This window comes from Halichoerus grypus, chromosome 2 (assembly GCF_964656455.1).
Source record: "Halichoerus grypus chromosome 2, mHalGry1.hap1.1, whole genome shotgun sequence".
NCBI lineage: Eukaryota > Metazoa > Chordata > Mammalia > Carnivora > Phocidae > Halichoerus > Halichoerus grypus.
The window spans coordinates 137,788,664-137,804,059 of record NC_135713.1 but is presented as its reverse complement, the minus strand read 5'-3'; the positions used below and the strand labels follow the sequence as shown (position 1 = coordinate 137,804,059).

General features: G+C 34.6%; 1 protein-coding gene across 1 annotated transcript in view; it reads right to left on the bottom strand.

Moving 5' to 3' along the window:
- Window positions 1–15,396, bottom strand: part of DTWD2 (DTW motif tRNA-uridine aminocarboxypropyltransferase 2) — a 103,333-nt gene that overhangs the window by 12,710 nt on the left and 75,227 nt on the right. Inside the window, exon 5 of the mRNA XM_078067599.1 lies at window positions 367–495. Within this exon, the coding sequence (XP_077923725.1) occupies window positions 367–495 (129 nt within the window). The remainder of the gene's footprint in view (window positions 1–366; window positions 496–15,396) is intronic.

Sequence of the window (15,396 nt, the reverse complement as noted above, 5' to 3'; positions counted from 1 at the left end):
AAAGAAAAAAGCTGTGTACAAGAAAACACAAAATACTAAAAGAGAAATACAAAATAATAAAAGAAAAATCTAACCAAAAAACCCTGTATTTAATGTCGTGCTACTTAAAAGCAATTTAGCTTATTACAAATGCTGTTTGCACAGCTTAGAATGAATATTTAAATAATGCAATCTGGATGCTAAACTAACACAGAAAAATACCAGAGGGGGAAAGAAGGTTATAAACACACACAAATTTCTATCACAGATACATTCAATTTGACACCTGAGCTGCAAATTTTACAAGCTATGCATTTCTAAATTTTCTAGATAAAATCTAACCAAACTGCTTACTTTCAAAAACTATATAACCTTCCAAAGACATACCTCTTGTATGTAATTATTTTTCTCCAAAATGGAAAGAGCTGCAGCTGCACATTCCAGTGTAGAAAGGCACCTATTAGTTGGTTGCGTCCGAATTACATACTGGCTAGAAATGCTCGTTTTTAACTGCACCTGAAACGGAATAACAGGATGTAATTTTTGTTTTAAATTTAAAGTTATAAAGTCTGTGTTTTAACTGCTAATTCCCTTCCAAAATTGCCAGTTTAGAAGTATTAAATGTACTGGGGCATGCTCAATGGCTCAGTCGGGTAAGCGTCCAGCTCTTGATTTCGGCTCAGGTCATGATCTCAGGATCATGAGATTGAGCCCCAGGTCGGGCTCCACGCTCAGCAGGGTGTCTGCTTGAGATTCTCTCTCTCCCCCTCCTTCTGCCCCTCCCTCCCACCCCACTCACACTGTCTCTCTCTCTCTCTCTCTCTAAAATAAATAAATCTTAAAAAAAATGTATTAAATGTGTCAATATCTTCCATACATAATATCCTTCGGTTATTGTTACTGTTAGTCAAAGACGACAGTTATACATATATCTGACATTGAAAATATATGCAGAATACATGCAAATTCCTACACATCATAAGTAAAAAGACTAATAACCCCTTCCCAGCGGGCACAAGCATGAAAAGACACCTCACAAAAGAAAATATAAGAAAGGCAAATAGGCACATATAAGAGTGCTTAACATGACTGAATGCAAATTAAAATCACAATGAGATAACATTTCACACTCCCTAGAACAGTTAAAATCAAAAAGACTACCACCACCAAATGGAGAGAATATGGAGCAAAGGAAACCCTCAGACACTGCAGTGGAAGTGAAAAGAATTTAATCACTTTGGAGAATTGACAGTTGGTTTTCTTGTTTGTTTGTTTTTTAATGGTTTAGTCTTCCATCATTTCTTAATATAAACTGACAGGTGTATGTCTGCTTGGGGGCAAGTGATTGAGACCTGCTAAATGGCACCGAGTTGGACATGAGAAAGACAAAAGAAAATCAAATGTCAACATTCTGGCCTTTTGATTCCTATTTTAATTAAATGAAACTCAAGTAATCTTACACTCATAAAGCCATATTCCTAGTCCACAGTCTTTATAGTATCACATTTAAAAATGTGTGGGTAGATGAGAATTTCAGTTTTTACTCATAAATATGTAAGCAAGTGGAATGAAGTAGTGGTGTCTAAGTCTTAACACATAGCAACTTAATAAAATCAGGTGTTCCCTCTCATTTTCTAGTATCCCTGAAGTTCCATGAGTCTCTCATCCCTTTAAAGCATTAAAACTCTCCCATCCATGGAACCTTGTCCCTCAGTCCCCTTCTTCCTTTCTTTTCTTTTTTTTTTAAGATTTTATTTATTTATTTGTCAGAGAGAGAGAGAGAGAACACAAGCAGGGGAAGCGGCAGGCAGAAGGAGAAGCAGGTTCCCCACTGAGCAGGGAGCCCGATGTGGGACTTGATCCCAGGACCCTGGGATCATGACCTGAGCCGAAGGCAGACACTTAACCTACTGAGCCACCCAGGTGCCCCTCTTCCTTTGTTTCTTATGCAGTCCCCCCATGATGAGAAATATGGTTCTTCTACTCTGAATGCATTTTGTTTAAAGAATTCCCTACAACTTGTATCCTTGCTATCCTCAGAAAGAGGAAGGGGGGGGAGAGGGGGAGGATGAGAGACAGAGGAAGGGAGAAAAGCAAAGCAGGCATCATAAAAGATTTACTACAGAATGTATTTAGTTTGGAAAACATCCTTTAAAGCATATTTAATAATGTTTTAGAAATAATCATATTAAAATTATTCTGCATTTCTACCAATGTAAAAGACGGAAAATAGTTGCAGGGAGGGAAAGAGATGGAGGAAAATGGTTCAGAAACGTGTAATGATAAAAAGAAAGCCTACAATTACATAACTGTAAGAATAATTCATAATGTTGATTAACTGTAATTACTAACAGCTTTGATATGGCATCAGGTCAACTAGAAAACAGAGTACAACAAGCTACTGCTTTCAGCACTCACGTCCATCACTGGAGGAATTGATAATAAATATCTGATTACAACTAAAACTCAGGGCCCGATCTCACAATACTGAGATCACGATATGAGCTGAAAACAAGAGTCAGAGGCTTAACCGATGGTGCCACCCAGGCTCCCCGGAACAAATTTGATTTTTAAACAAGAAGTTTTTAAAAAGACAAAATAAAATAATATTTAAAAAATAAAAAAAGTTTGATACTTCAGTGAGGAGTTTTACTTCTTACTGTGGCCCACAAGGCTGTATGAAATCTCAAAACTTTGAAATTTACCAAATGTTAGAAGACTTCAGAATGTCCTTCACAAATCATCTCTCCAGGATTTATCCAGTAACCAGATATACTAAAGGCGTAAATAACTAAGACCTGTCATATTATCAACATACATGTTATTAGAGCATGTTAATGCGATCTTCTATTATGTTTTTGTGCTGTATCACCTTCATCACTCCTGATTCAGTGAGTAAATGAGCAAGAACAAAAAGAAATCCTGTTGATCCATCTTCTTGAGAAGCCACAAGCATCATAATCAATAATTCGTCAGAAAGTGCCTTGTCTTAAAAGTTCAGGAAAATCCAAGGCAAAAATAACCATTCTAATAAAAGAAAAAATTAATATCTGACTAAAGTATGAGGCTCTATTGAAAGACCAGGGTTATTATATCAAACCTGACAATAGCTAATCAATTAATCTCAATCAAGTCCTTTCATTTCTCAGTTCCTTCTCACCTATAAAAATCATAAAGATGGACCTGATGGTGTTAAAACCTTTTAGCAATCAATCCTAAGATTATATATAATATATAGTATTAACTATAATTATATATCATAACATAATTAAAATATCATGTAACTGTTATAATATGGACATATAATTATTATATAGAAACTTAATTTCCAAATATTAGAAGTCATGATGACTCAAAGAATGCTTCAGTAATTTTGATCTCTTTGGAAGCTGGTTCTCTTTGGGTTTGTTTGACTGCTCTTGATGTAACTTCTTTAGGAACAGGAAAATCAGTGGTTGGTTTAGAATTCTACTGGTATGAATTGTGAGCCTATAATATAACTCCCATTTTAGAAACAGCCAACTCTTCCAGGTCTTATTTCTAGATTTAGCATCAGATTCCAATGATTCTCTGAATTGGCTAAAATTTGAATTCCTGGAAACTCTTTTGTTATAAGGCCTTCCTTTCTTCTCTTCCATTAAATCTTAAATATATCTTTAACATACAAGAACACCAGGTAATAGTCTGATGATGATGATCGCTGTTAGATGCCTTTAAAAGGGGCTTTTTCAAATGTCTCCTTCCTAGCATATCTTTAGCTGTTTTTTTTTTTTTTTTTTTTAAAGATTTTATTTATTTGAGAGAGAGAGAGAGCATGAGAGAGGGGAGAGTCAGAGGGAGAAGCAGACTCCCCGCCGAGCAGGGAGCCTGATGCGGGACTCGATCCCAGGACTCCAGGATCATGACCTGAGCCGAAGGCAGTCGCTTAACCAACTGAGCCACTCAGGCGCCCCTCTTTAGCTGTTTTTGTCACAAGTGACATGCCATTAAAAATCTGGGTGACATAGCATGTACGTACAGTGGTTTAGTAATGGCATTTAGGGCCACAAAATAAGTAAATATTCAAGGCAAGAATATGCCATGGCTTGTCTGCATAATATAACATAAGCATTTTTAAATAATTTACTGTAATATAAATTAGTTAATTCTTTTGTCAAACAAAATAAACTAAAAAAAGACCTCAAAATTAAAATTTTTATACATACCTCCAGGTCCCACAAATGTTTTATTTTTATAATTTGATTGCAATTACTTGTTATCTGTACTCGGGCTATTTTAAGCCAAGTTTCGTTACTATATAAAACTATTGTGCTTCTCAATTATTAAGAATCACAAGACCTTCTAATCACTTGATCAGCCTCCTTGTTACAGGTTTCTAGGAAAAGCAATCTACTTTACAGTTGTTTCCTGAAACAACTCTAGTCTAGAATAGGCTGAAATAAACTCCCTTTCAGTAGCATCCTGAAGTCTTCACCACTGGAAGACACACATAAAAACCCTCCTTTCTTCAGCAGCCTTTCTTCTATGACCTTCCAGAAGCAAGATTCATCATCTGAGCCTGCGAGCGAACCTCTGAAAGAGAGGCACTAAATCTTTTCTCCTCGCCTCAATCTTTCAATCCCCTTCATTCCTTTCATTCCCTCAGTTTAATTCAACAGTATGACTTAATAGTGGTAAGAGTCTAACTTTGGCATCAGACAGTTGCCAGTTCTAACACAGACTTAGCCACTTATGTTCAAACTTTCATGCACTTACTGGACACTAAATGTCCTTCCAGATAATGCACACGTATTGTCACTTTTAATACTCACAGGGACCCTATGAAGTAAGTACTGTTATGATCTCCATTGTACTGAGGACAAAACGAAAGCTCAGAGGGTGAAGTAACTAACTCAAGGTTCTAAAATCAGGTATGGAAAAGCAGACACACGAATCTATAAAGTCTTATTCAAAGAGCGGAACTCTATCACCAAGCTAATAATTAAAGGTTAGGCAAACCTCAACACATGAAACAAATAAAAACAAAGCTATTCTTGTGGAAAGCAAAACTGAGGCACCCCTCAAGAATTTCAGGGTTCTTCTGAACAGGGTTTTAAAATAATGATATAAAAGAAAGGGTCTTCGGGCGCCTGGGTGGCTCAGTTGGTTAAGCGACTGCCTTCGGCTCAGGTCATGATCCTGGAGTCCCGGGATCGAGTCCCACATCAGGCTCCCTGCTCGGTAGGGAGTCTGCTTCTCCCTCTGACCCTCTCATGCTCTCTCTATCTCATTCTCTCTCTCAAATAAATAAATAAAATCTTTAAAAAAAAAAAAAAAAAGAAAGGGTCTTCTCCTACACAAGTATGAAAGTTACTCATAAATAACAGCATCCATGCCTTGCTCCAACCCTGCCACACTCTGAAGCCTGCAAAATTCTTTCTTTCTTTGTTTTAATTTAAATTCAATTAGCCAATATATAGTACATCATTAGTTTCAGATGTAGTGTTCAATAATTCATCAGTCGCGTATAACACCCAGTGCTCATCAAATTCCAGGACTAATGTTAAAACTCAGAAAATTTGATGAAAATAAAATTGAAATGGGCATTAGCTATAGATAAAATGGTAATATTAGTGCTACTTCCTAAATACTTGATTGTTCAAGTTTTTTTTTTTTCTGAGTTGGCCTGAGAAACGTCATTTCACAACAGAACTTCTATGGGAAAACCTATTTCCAAAATTTTCAAAACAAAAAAACCACACTTGTAGAATAGATTTGGTTTAAAATTTAGCACTTTGTTATACATCAAAATGAGAAATAAAGTTATGTGTTAATGCTTCAAAATACAAAAGCTTTCTAAAAAAATACAAATACGCAATTGATAAGCCTAAAAACTAAGCACTTACAAATTTCAATTTTAAGCAACTCTAAATGATATAAAATTAAATTCAGAGTGAAATATTTAGCCAAATATCTTGATCACTGGTTTATCTTGTTAATAAAAATATTTAATCTACCACTGTCTTTCACTAACCTCCCAATTTAGCCATATCTGAAGTCACTGAGAACTGTGAGTATGGAAATATATCCAGAAGCAAAGTACAAACACAAAGATTCATGGGATCACAGAATTGGAAGTAATCTTTAGATCTCCTTGTTCTTAGGTGTGACTATTTTTCAAAAATTTTTGAATTCACAGAATTATCCTAAAGTTTAAAGTAATACTGAAATATAATAATCTCTCATAATTAAATAAAACAAAATTTTATTTGAATTTCTAAGCCTCCTCTTTTAAAAATAGAATTAATGGAGGCATGAAAACAAAAATTCCTTAAGATTATTGGCGATAATAACCTTAAAGTGATTTTGGTAAATTAACAAAACTTTATGCCATGCAACAATGCCAAAAAAGAAAATCACTATAGATTACAAGTCTTTGCATTACTTTCTGCTGTCCCGATTCCTATTTTTTCCAACAGCAGTTACTAAAGACAAGTCTCTGTTGAACAAGTGCTACAGAAACTAACTTTTGTAATATCCACTAAAACTCAAAATGTCCAACTTAAATACGCTTACAGATATGCATTCTTTCATATTAGGTTTCTATCAGTTTCTATCCTTTATCAAGAAACTTAAATCAGAAACTTATTCAGGAAATGAGAAACTGACGAATGAACTAGTCTTACCTAAATAATAATCAATTTTAGAATGCCTTGCTAGTCAAACATTTTTCACCAAAGATAAACTTCATTTAACAATTAGCAGTTCTATCTGTTTCAAAAGCCGTCACCACAGCTTGGTAAATGGCTATAGAAAAATGAATCATAAATTAGCCTAGGTGTGAAATAAAGCACATATTATACTATTACTTCATAAGTTTGTTTGCCACCTAAGACTTTTATTTTAAAATTTACTGAGTTAAATTGTGCATTTTATTGATTAAAAACATTTGCTTCTTCTGTAACTTTGAATTAAAATAGTGTGTATGAATTGGGAGGCCGAAGGCACAACTAAAAGCATGAGATGGGGAGTTAGACACACCTAAATTTAAATCTACATAATAGCTGTATGACCTCCAAAAAGTTTCTTGAACTCTCAGAGCCTAAAACATTAACAACTTCAGGGGATGACTGTGCTTTAAGGAGCTAGTCTCTATGAAGTGTTTAGCAACGTGCACCCTACAGTAAGCAGTCCCTACAGGCCAAGAGGGTGAGGAGGGTAGTTGCACTGAGGCTGCTGATGTGAATCTGGAGAGTGGTGGTGGTGATTCACAATGCTTTCTTCACAATCTAATGAACAGGTGTGAAGTTCTCCGATTTACTGCTATACAGCCAGATGAACAGCCTGGCCAAGGGTGTGGAATGAGATGGAATTTAGGCCGGAGCCAGAAGTCAACTTTTACAATAGGTAGAGAAAAAGTAGTCTTAGAAACAGAAGAAAGAAGAAGAAAAAGAAAGAGGTTTTACTGAATACCAGAAAAGTACAAGCCACTTTGCCAGGTAAATAAAATATTCCTAGTTAGAAGCCTGTAAAAAAAAAAAAAAGAAAGAAAGAAATATTTTCACTCAATTTATTATTTATAGACAAGGAAAATACTAGGTTTTTACTCTTTCACCTTTGAAGTATGTGATCTGAGCATCATTAAAAAGTGCCATCATCAGCAAAATAATTAGATCTTGTATCCATATCTTTAGAGCTTTAAAACATTCCCACACAATACTATATAAACAAAAGATAGACCAATAATTTGTAAGCATTCTTGAAAATCACTTTTAAAAGAAAAAATTTTCATTTCTTGCATGAACTTGCATGATTATTTTATCTACCTAATGCTTTCTACATATTTTCTCATCTTCCTATACCTCTTCATGTGTGTGACTTATCAGTAATGTTTAATTGACTTTACAACAGTGCAGACAGACATTAAAAAAAGTAGGTTAACAACAGGTTGCTATGTTCCTGTGAACAATACAAAGAACAGGATACCTAAGTAGTAAGAAATTATGGCTTGCAGAGTATCAGAACTTCTAAGACCTGGGCATATTTATAACTAATTATTTGACTTTTTGTGTACAACTGAACCAAATATGTAGAATTTTAAATATCTATATACCACTATCTCAATTACAGTCTGTATTTTATTGAGCAACACAGCAACAAACTAACTAAAAGGAGACATACGCTATGTTCACAGGATGGAAAACTGTAGAGATGCTAATTTTCAAAATTTGACTTATGAGTGAATGTAATCTCAATACAAATCTTAAAAGGTTTTTTGTGTGATTTTGTAAAGCTGATTCTGAAATTATATGTTAATGCAAAGGGGAAAAGTACCAAGATATTCTGGAAGAACCCAGTAGAAGAACTTGCTCTACCAGTTAGACCGAGTGTAAAGCAACACTAATTAACAGTGTGGAGTCGGCACAGAGATGTATAAAACAACGGAAAAGAACTGAAAGCCTAGACATCGATTCTCACATAGGTGCACAGGTGATATATGACAGAGGGGGCACCCCAATGCAATGAGTTTTATTCTGGCATCTTCAGTGAGTGGTGTTGGGACAATAAATGTGCAATAATCCAGGCAGCCGTATGGGAGAAAAAAATGAAATCAGACCCATAGCTCACACCAAACACAAAAATCAATTACAGGTAGATTAAATACAAACGTAAAAGATAAAACCACAAACTTTTAGAAGATAACATAAGAGAATATGAGAGAGGTAAGAATGAATGTTGTAACACAAAAAAACACTAATCATGAAAAAAAAGAACTGAGAAATTCAACATTAAAATCTAAAATTCCATTTACCAAGACACAGTATAAAAAGAGTGAAAAGACAATATATTCACAATATATACAACTGCCAAATGGCTCAGATCCAGAATTCATAAAGAACTCCTAGAAACCACTAAGAAAAAAGTCAAAAAGCTGAAAGAAAAATGGCTAAGAGATGTTAATACACAATTCAACAAATAGAACATCTAAGTGGCCAACAAACATATAAAAAAGTGTTCAACCACATTAATAAACACAAAAATTAAAACAAAATGAGAAGCTACTACACATTCATCAGATGGGCAAGAAGTTTAGAACACTGACATTACCAAATGTTAGAAAGATCAACAGCCATACACTGCTGGTGGGGACGTAAAACAGTTACAATCACTTTATAACAATTTGGTTCAATCTAGTAAAACTGAAATTATGCCCATCTGGTTCATGTCTAGGTATATACTGAGAGGAACTCTTGCATATGTGCATCAAGCTCTATGCACAAGAACATTCACAGCAGCTCCAAAGCTGAAAACAACCCCAATGTCTATCAATAATAGAACACAGAGTAATATATCCACATAACGGGATTTTATACAGCAATGAAAATGAGCTAAGCACAGGCATGTACAATAACATGGATGAGTCTTAAAGATATAATAGTGAAGAAAGACAATATACAAGAGAGCATACATAGTATGGTTTGGCTTCTAAACAGTCCAAAAATTAGACAAAACTGTAACATTTAGGGGTACATCTATATATATAAATAAAAAACAAAGAAAGAATTACAATAAAGGTCAGGATACTGTTACCTCTGGAGTTAAGAAAGAAGGTAGTGAAGGAGGTGGTGATGTGGTAGAATGGGGGACTAGGCCTTTTGGGGTGCCAAACATTCTATTTCTTGATTTAAATGGTGGCTATATGAGCATTAAGTATTTCTTGACTGTAAACATGGTTTATGAACATCTGAAAATAAAACATGTTATTAAAAATTCTCATGATAAGCATTAGTTCAATAAATGCTCCTTCCTTATTATTAGAAGTTTTCTCTGCCATAAAAACACTAAAATCAAACTAGAAAACAGAGAATAGTTGTTAGTAATTAGCTGTGTGACTTTGGGGAGGTTACTTACTTTTCAGGGTCTCACTTCCCTAATAAATAAAATAACTGATTTAAACCTATATCTTAGATACTTTCAAGTTCTCAAATTCTTGGATTCCCATTATCTCCCATTACTTGGGTGAACACTGTCAGGACCCTGATTAAAACTCACGTATGTTTCCATTCTTCACTGAACAAGCAAAGTGGAAAAAGTTGCACATGCAATTATCAAATAGATATACATGCAAACATAATATTATTTCACTATTATTTAAAGACCAATAATCAGCCAAACTGTGACCCTGAATCACTATCTTCCTGGCAGCCTAACAGAGTGCTAGGGATATAAATAGCTGCTGATTGATAAATAAGTTTTTAAAACTCAAATATGCAATAACCATTCTGTCTGAGAGCTGAAAGGTGCTAAAGAGAAATACAATCTGCATCTATTGTATGGCACTGTGGAATTAATTTATTAAGACTACTGTCCATGCAAGTGTCATCAACCTATTGAGATAGTACATGATACCTATACTTGTTCTGTTAATAATTTTCTTAGGCTATTTAAGAGAGCTAGTAGAATCCAAAAAGTGAACTGGTATTTCTTTTTTTTTTTTTTTTAAAGATTTTATTTATTTATTTGACAGAGAGAGTCACAGCGAGAGAGGGAACACAAGCAGGGGGAGTGGCAGAGGGAGAAGCAGGCTCCCCGCCAAGCAGGGAGCCTGACACGGGGCTCGATCCCAGGACCCTGGGATCATGACCTGAGCCAAAGGCAGACGCCTAACGACTGAGCCACCCAGGCGCCCCTGAACTGGTATTTCTTAAGTGAATCCATTCAAACACAATTCGGACACCATAAAGTACTGTGTGATAGCCATTAATGATACAGCACGTTCCCCTCGGCAAGATGGCATAACTCTGTCAACTTTGTAGTATGAAAAATACGTCCATAAATGTTAAATGCAGAGTTTGACAAATGAATTCATGGGTAGCGACACATATAAAGCTGAAGAATCCCCACTCCAAAAAGTGGTGGAAGCATGATAACCGCAAGGGAGAATGAAAAGAATAGGGGAAAAGAATAGGAAGTGGAGAATTCTTACCAAATTACAGGGATTTCCTTACTATTCAGTAAGAAAAGAATTCTGATTTCAAATCAAAACTGAATTTTCCCAAAGTCCATCATTCATCTTTTCAAGTGATTTAAACGAAAATTCTATTAGATGGTTAATCAAAACAGTAGAGTGTTACTGCCATACTTCTTGGAGGAAAGCATTAGTTACAGTTACAATAAACATATCACTATGATGATCTGCAATATTTAACAAATTGTGGTTTATTGTTATGTTGTTTTTCACCATCTGCTTAATGAAAGCCTCTCCTGTAGTTTAACTTACTATTATCTTATTAAGATTCCCATCACTTCCTTAATCCATATAAAGGCTGCTTGTGTATATTTAATTTACTGGCCATATCTAGAACCTAACCCCATCTATAGTCATTAGTCCTTTTTCTACTGGACAAGGTCAACACTCTAAGCCAGGGACACAGACACACGTCTTCTATTTTTAAATAACTTTCTCTCCAATGACAGCACTCACTTCCAAGTTGCCATCATTTCTAGCCCAAATCTCTGTAGATACCGATCTGGACATCTTGCTTCCACTTTAGTCTTCTTGTAAATCATTCTCTATGTGACAGCCAAATAAGTGATTCTTTAAAAAACAAACTGATCACATTATTACTCCAATTAAAATCCTTAGCTGGCCACAAAGGAAAATCCTTCGCCTGGGCTATAAATCACCATGTCATCAACGCTAGCCTCTCCCACCTCTGTCACTATATACCAGCCAGACCAAGTGCAGAAACTTCCTGACCCTTCCCTTTGCTTGGCTAACTGCTACTTATCCTTCACTTCTCAAACGCTAGAGAGGTCTTTGTGAATCTCCAGTTTCAGTCAAACCCCCGTTTTAAAGCACCCTTTATATTCCATTCACAGAATTTAATACTTCGATGTGCAATTATTTACTGATCCCAGTTGCTATTTGTTTCCCCACAATGTAAGCTCCATTAGGACATGGACTGTCTATTTTACTTACCGCTATATTCTAATGTCAAGAACAGTGCCCATCACAGTGGCTCGTGTTCAATAAATAAGGGTTGAATTAATGAACACTGATCATCGTCATTAGAAAATAAACAACTTAGAGCTGTTCAAGCCCAGCAGTGAATACATAAATTTAGGAGGGTTTGTGAGTTTACTAGTGAAGCAGATGTGGAAATGAGAAATGGAGAACAAAGATCTATATAAAGAGGCTAGGGATTTGTGTCTGTTTTGAACTTATAAAGTCGATAAATAACTACTTTAGCCAATTATTAATTTTTACATAGAAAAGCTGGAATTTGGAAGCAAATATTATTAATCATAGTTTATCTCTTTTGAGGGAATTTAGTAAGTTTATAAAGCAAGGAGAGCTTATTGAGGACACATAAATCCTACAAGAACTAGAAATCTAGCCAATTGTTCATACTGTAGAAAAAAAGCATACACCTCCATTTAAGCTGAGAAGTCTATAGACAGCGCTTAGATTTTATGAACCAAATATGAACTGTGTTTAGTTACAAAACATGTAGTGCTCATCCAGTCCTCTTCTTGGAATATTAAAAGGATCACTTTCTTTTATTCTATGCATTCTAACACCATTTTCTATAATGCAAAATCTAAATATTTTCAGCAGTTTCTTTTGGGATAAAGGAAAAATTCAACCAGAGTAAACTCAGCATGCTACTGAAATCGACATCAAGAACATAAATAAATTATCTCTTCCAAACATTTTGCTTTAATTCAAAGTGACATTTTTAGAGCACTCATTTGGAGAAAAAAATTCTAAAGGGAATAAATGTCATGCAATTGTTTTTAATTGTATAGTCATATAAGGAAAATAGATGTCAGAAAAACCTTTTCTACAACTGTTATATTTGACTAATCACATATATATGTACACACACTCACACATATTTATTCTACCATAAAGACGAATATGTCAAAAGCTTCTAAATTGTCAACCCAAGAAGTAGGTGTCAAGTTGGTATCATAGAAAGCTAATGTTTCATGATCAATTATATCATTCATAATTTCTAATACATTTAACATTCTTTACATAGTATGAATTTTTTTAAATATACATTTTAAATAACCAGAGAGACTCTGGTTTAATAGCCACAGAACTTACATTTTGTTCCTTTAAAAAATTACAATGTTTATATTCTTTTACCCTAACTTTTCAAAGTAACACATTTAAATTTGGTTATAGGTTATTTTAAAAATTCTAAAAATGAAAGTGTCATGCAGACAGAGGATATTTGTTGCACAACTTGCAAACTTTTACTTAGTGTAAGTGGTTTTGGAACTGTTTAGTAATATTACATACGAGTGGATACTACTCTATCTGTAATAACATAGCATATTTTAATAGTCTTCTGAGCACTTAAAGGTCATCACTAGTCCTAAATTTAGCTAATACATTATACCAGTATAGAAAATACTAACCCAAATTTGGATGCATTAAATTTCTGATGAAAAATAATGATGCTTATCTGAAAAGAAAATACTGGGTCTAATGATTTTTAATAACAAGTATCTTTAGTATTAAGTCTGACATTACAGTTTAATAGGATAGCATATAACTCAAGATCACCATCTTTATTAGCAACACATTAGAAAAATTTTGCATTTGGGTTTACTTTCTATAATCATCAATGTCTTCTAAATATAAAAAATAACACGTTCATTATAAAAGACATACAAGATTTAGAAATGCATAATATAAAAAGTGAAGGTACCCCATAATTTCACCACCCAGAGACAATGACTATTTACTATATAGTATTTATTCTTCCAACACCTTAATTTTAATATGTAATTATGAAATTTTAATATCTACAAGAGAAAATATAATATTTGAGTTATGAAGTATAAGACTTAAATGAACATCCCTGAATCTTCTAATAAATCTTTAAGAAACAGAATATAACCGAAATGATTGACACTCCCAGGACACTCCTCTCAGTATGCTCCACACACTCACCGAAATACAGACAGACAGATGCATACAGAGATAGACAGAAAGATCCATGCATCCAATCTCACTTAAAAATGTTCACAGTAAAACAGCAGAAGTTCTCCTAATTAACTTGACCTCCTCTGAGCTAACCACTACTCTAAATTTTTTATCATTCCCTTATTTTTAGGTATCCTAAATAAGACATTGCTCAACTGTGCCTACTTTCAAGCTTTATAGAAAAGGTAATTTTTCTTCTGGGACTTGGCTTTTTAAGAATATTGTAATTCAGGGATTCATCCATATTGATTTCTATAGCTGCCGCTCTCTCATTTTCCTTCCCTTCTGACAGCATCCCTGTTTGCAGATCTGTCACAATTTATGTATTCGTTGAAACATAGGAGTTATTTAAAGTTAGTCACTATTATAAACAAAATAATAAAAATCCATGTGCCCTAGTGTAGAAGCTCCCCCAGAGTACACACATAGGAATAAAGCTGATAGCAAAGTGCTGGGTAATACTTTCTACATCAATCAATGACAAATGTGCTCCAAAGTAGGTCTATCTTACACACTCTTCAGCAGGGAGTATGAGTTCCATTTGCTCCATATCATCACCAACATTTGATATTATCAGATGTTTTGAAATGTGTGCCAATCTAGTGGGTATAAAATAGTTTTTCATTGTGAGTATTTTGTATTTTTTTCTTTCTTCTACTCATCACTTTAAAAAGCTCCCCTATTTCCTTTACCTTCATTCCAATGAGGCTGAGAATTTTATTACCCATTTTACAAATGAAGAAAAGCAGATGTATGCACTTTTTTATTAAAAGAAAGTTTTAAAAAGTCCCAACAGAAATACATGTATATAAGAGACTTAGAGATCTCTGAAGGAGAAAAAATAGACATAGAGATAGATAGATATAGATATATCTAAAAGGAAAAAAATGGAACATGTGTGGTCCAGAAACAGAACTTTAGAATTATAAGAAAGGAATAATTCTGGGTAGCTGATCAAACTGTTTGGGGAGCTCATATGGGATACCACTCAGGGATTTTCAGCTACCACCAATGGTGAATGATTTGCTGCTGACTGTGGTCAGACCCTATTAGGCAGGAGCAGGAACCAGTGAAACAAAGGTGATTATTACTAAACATGACCTCATTTTGGACCCCAGCCCAGGATACTAGAGGAATCTCAGTTTACCACTTGTCTGTTGCACCATGAAGGGGGTTTTGTACCTCTTAGCATGCTCACAACCTGACATTATCTTGAAATAATAGGTTTGTGAATGTTTTTGGAAAGATATCCATGTGAAGTAGAAGAGGCCTTAAATTGGGAATGAGCAGCTCTAATCCTAGGATCACCAAGTACGTCTTTGTGACTGTGGCCGAGCCATATAACTTGTCAGCTTCCTTAATCTGTTGTGCCTGCTAGAGTTATGAGAAAGATCAAATGAAAATGAGTATGGCAAAGCATTCTGTAAAATGTG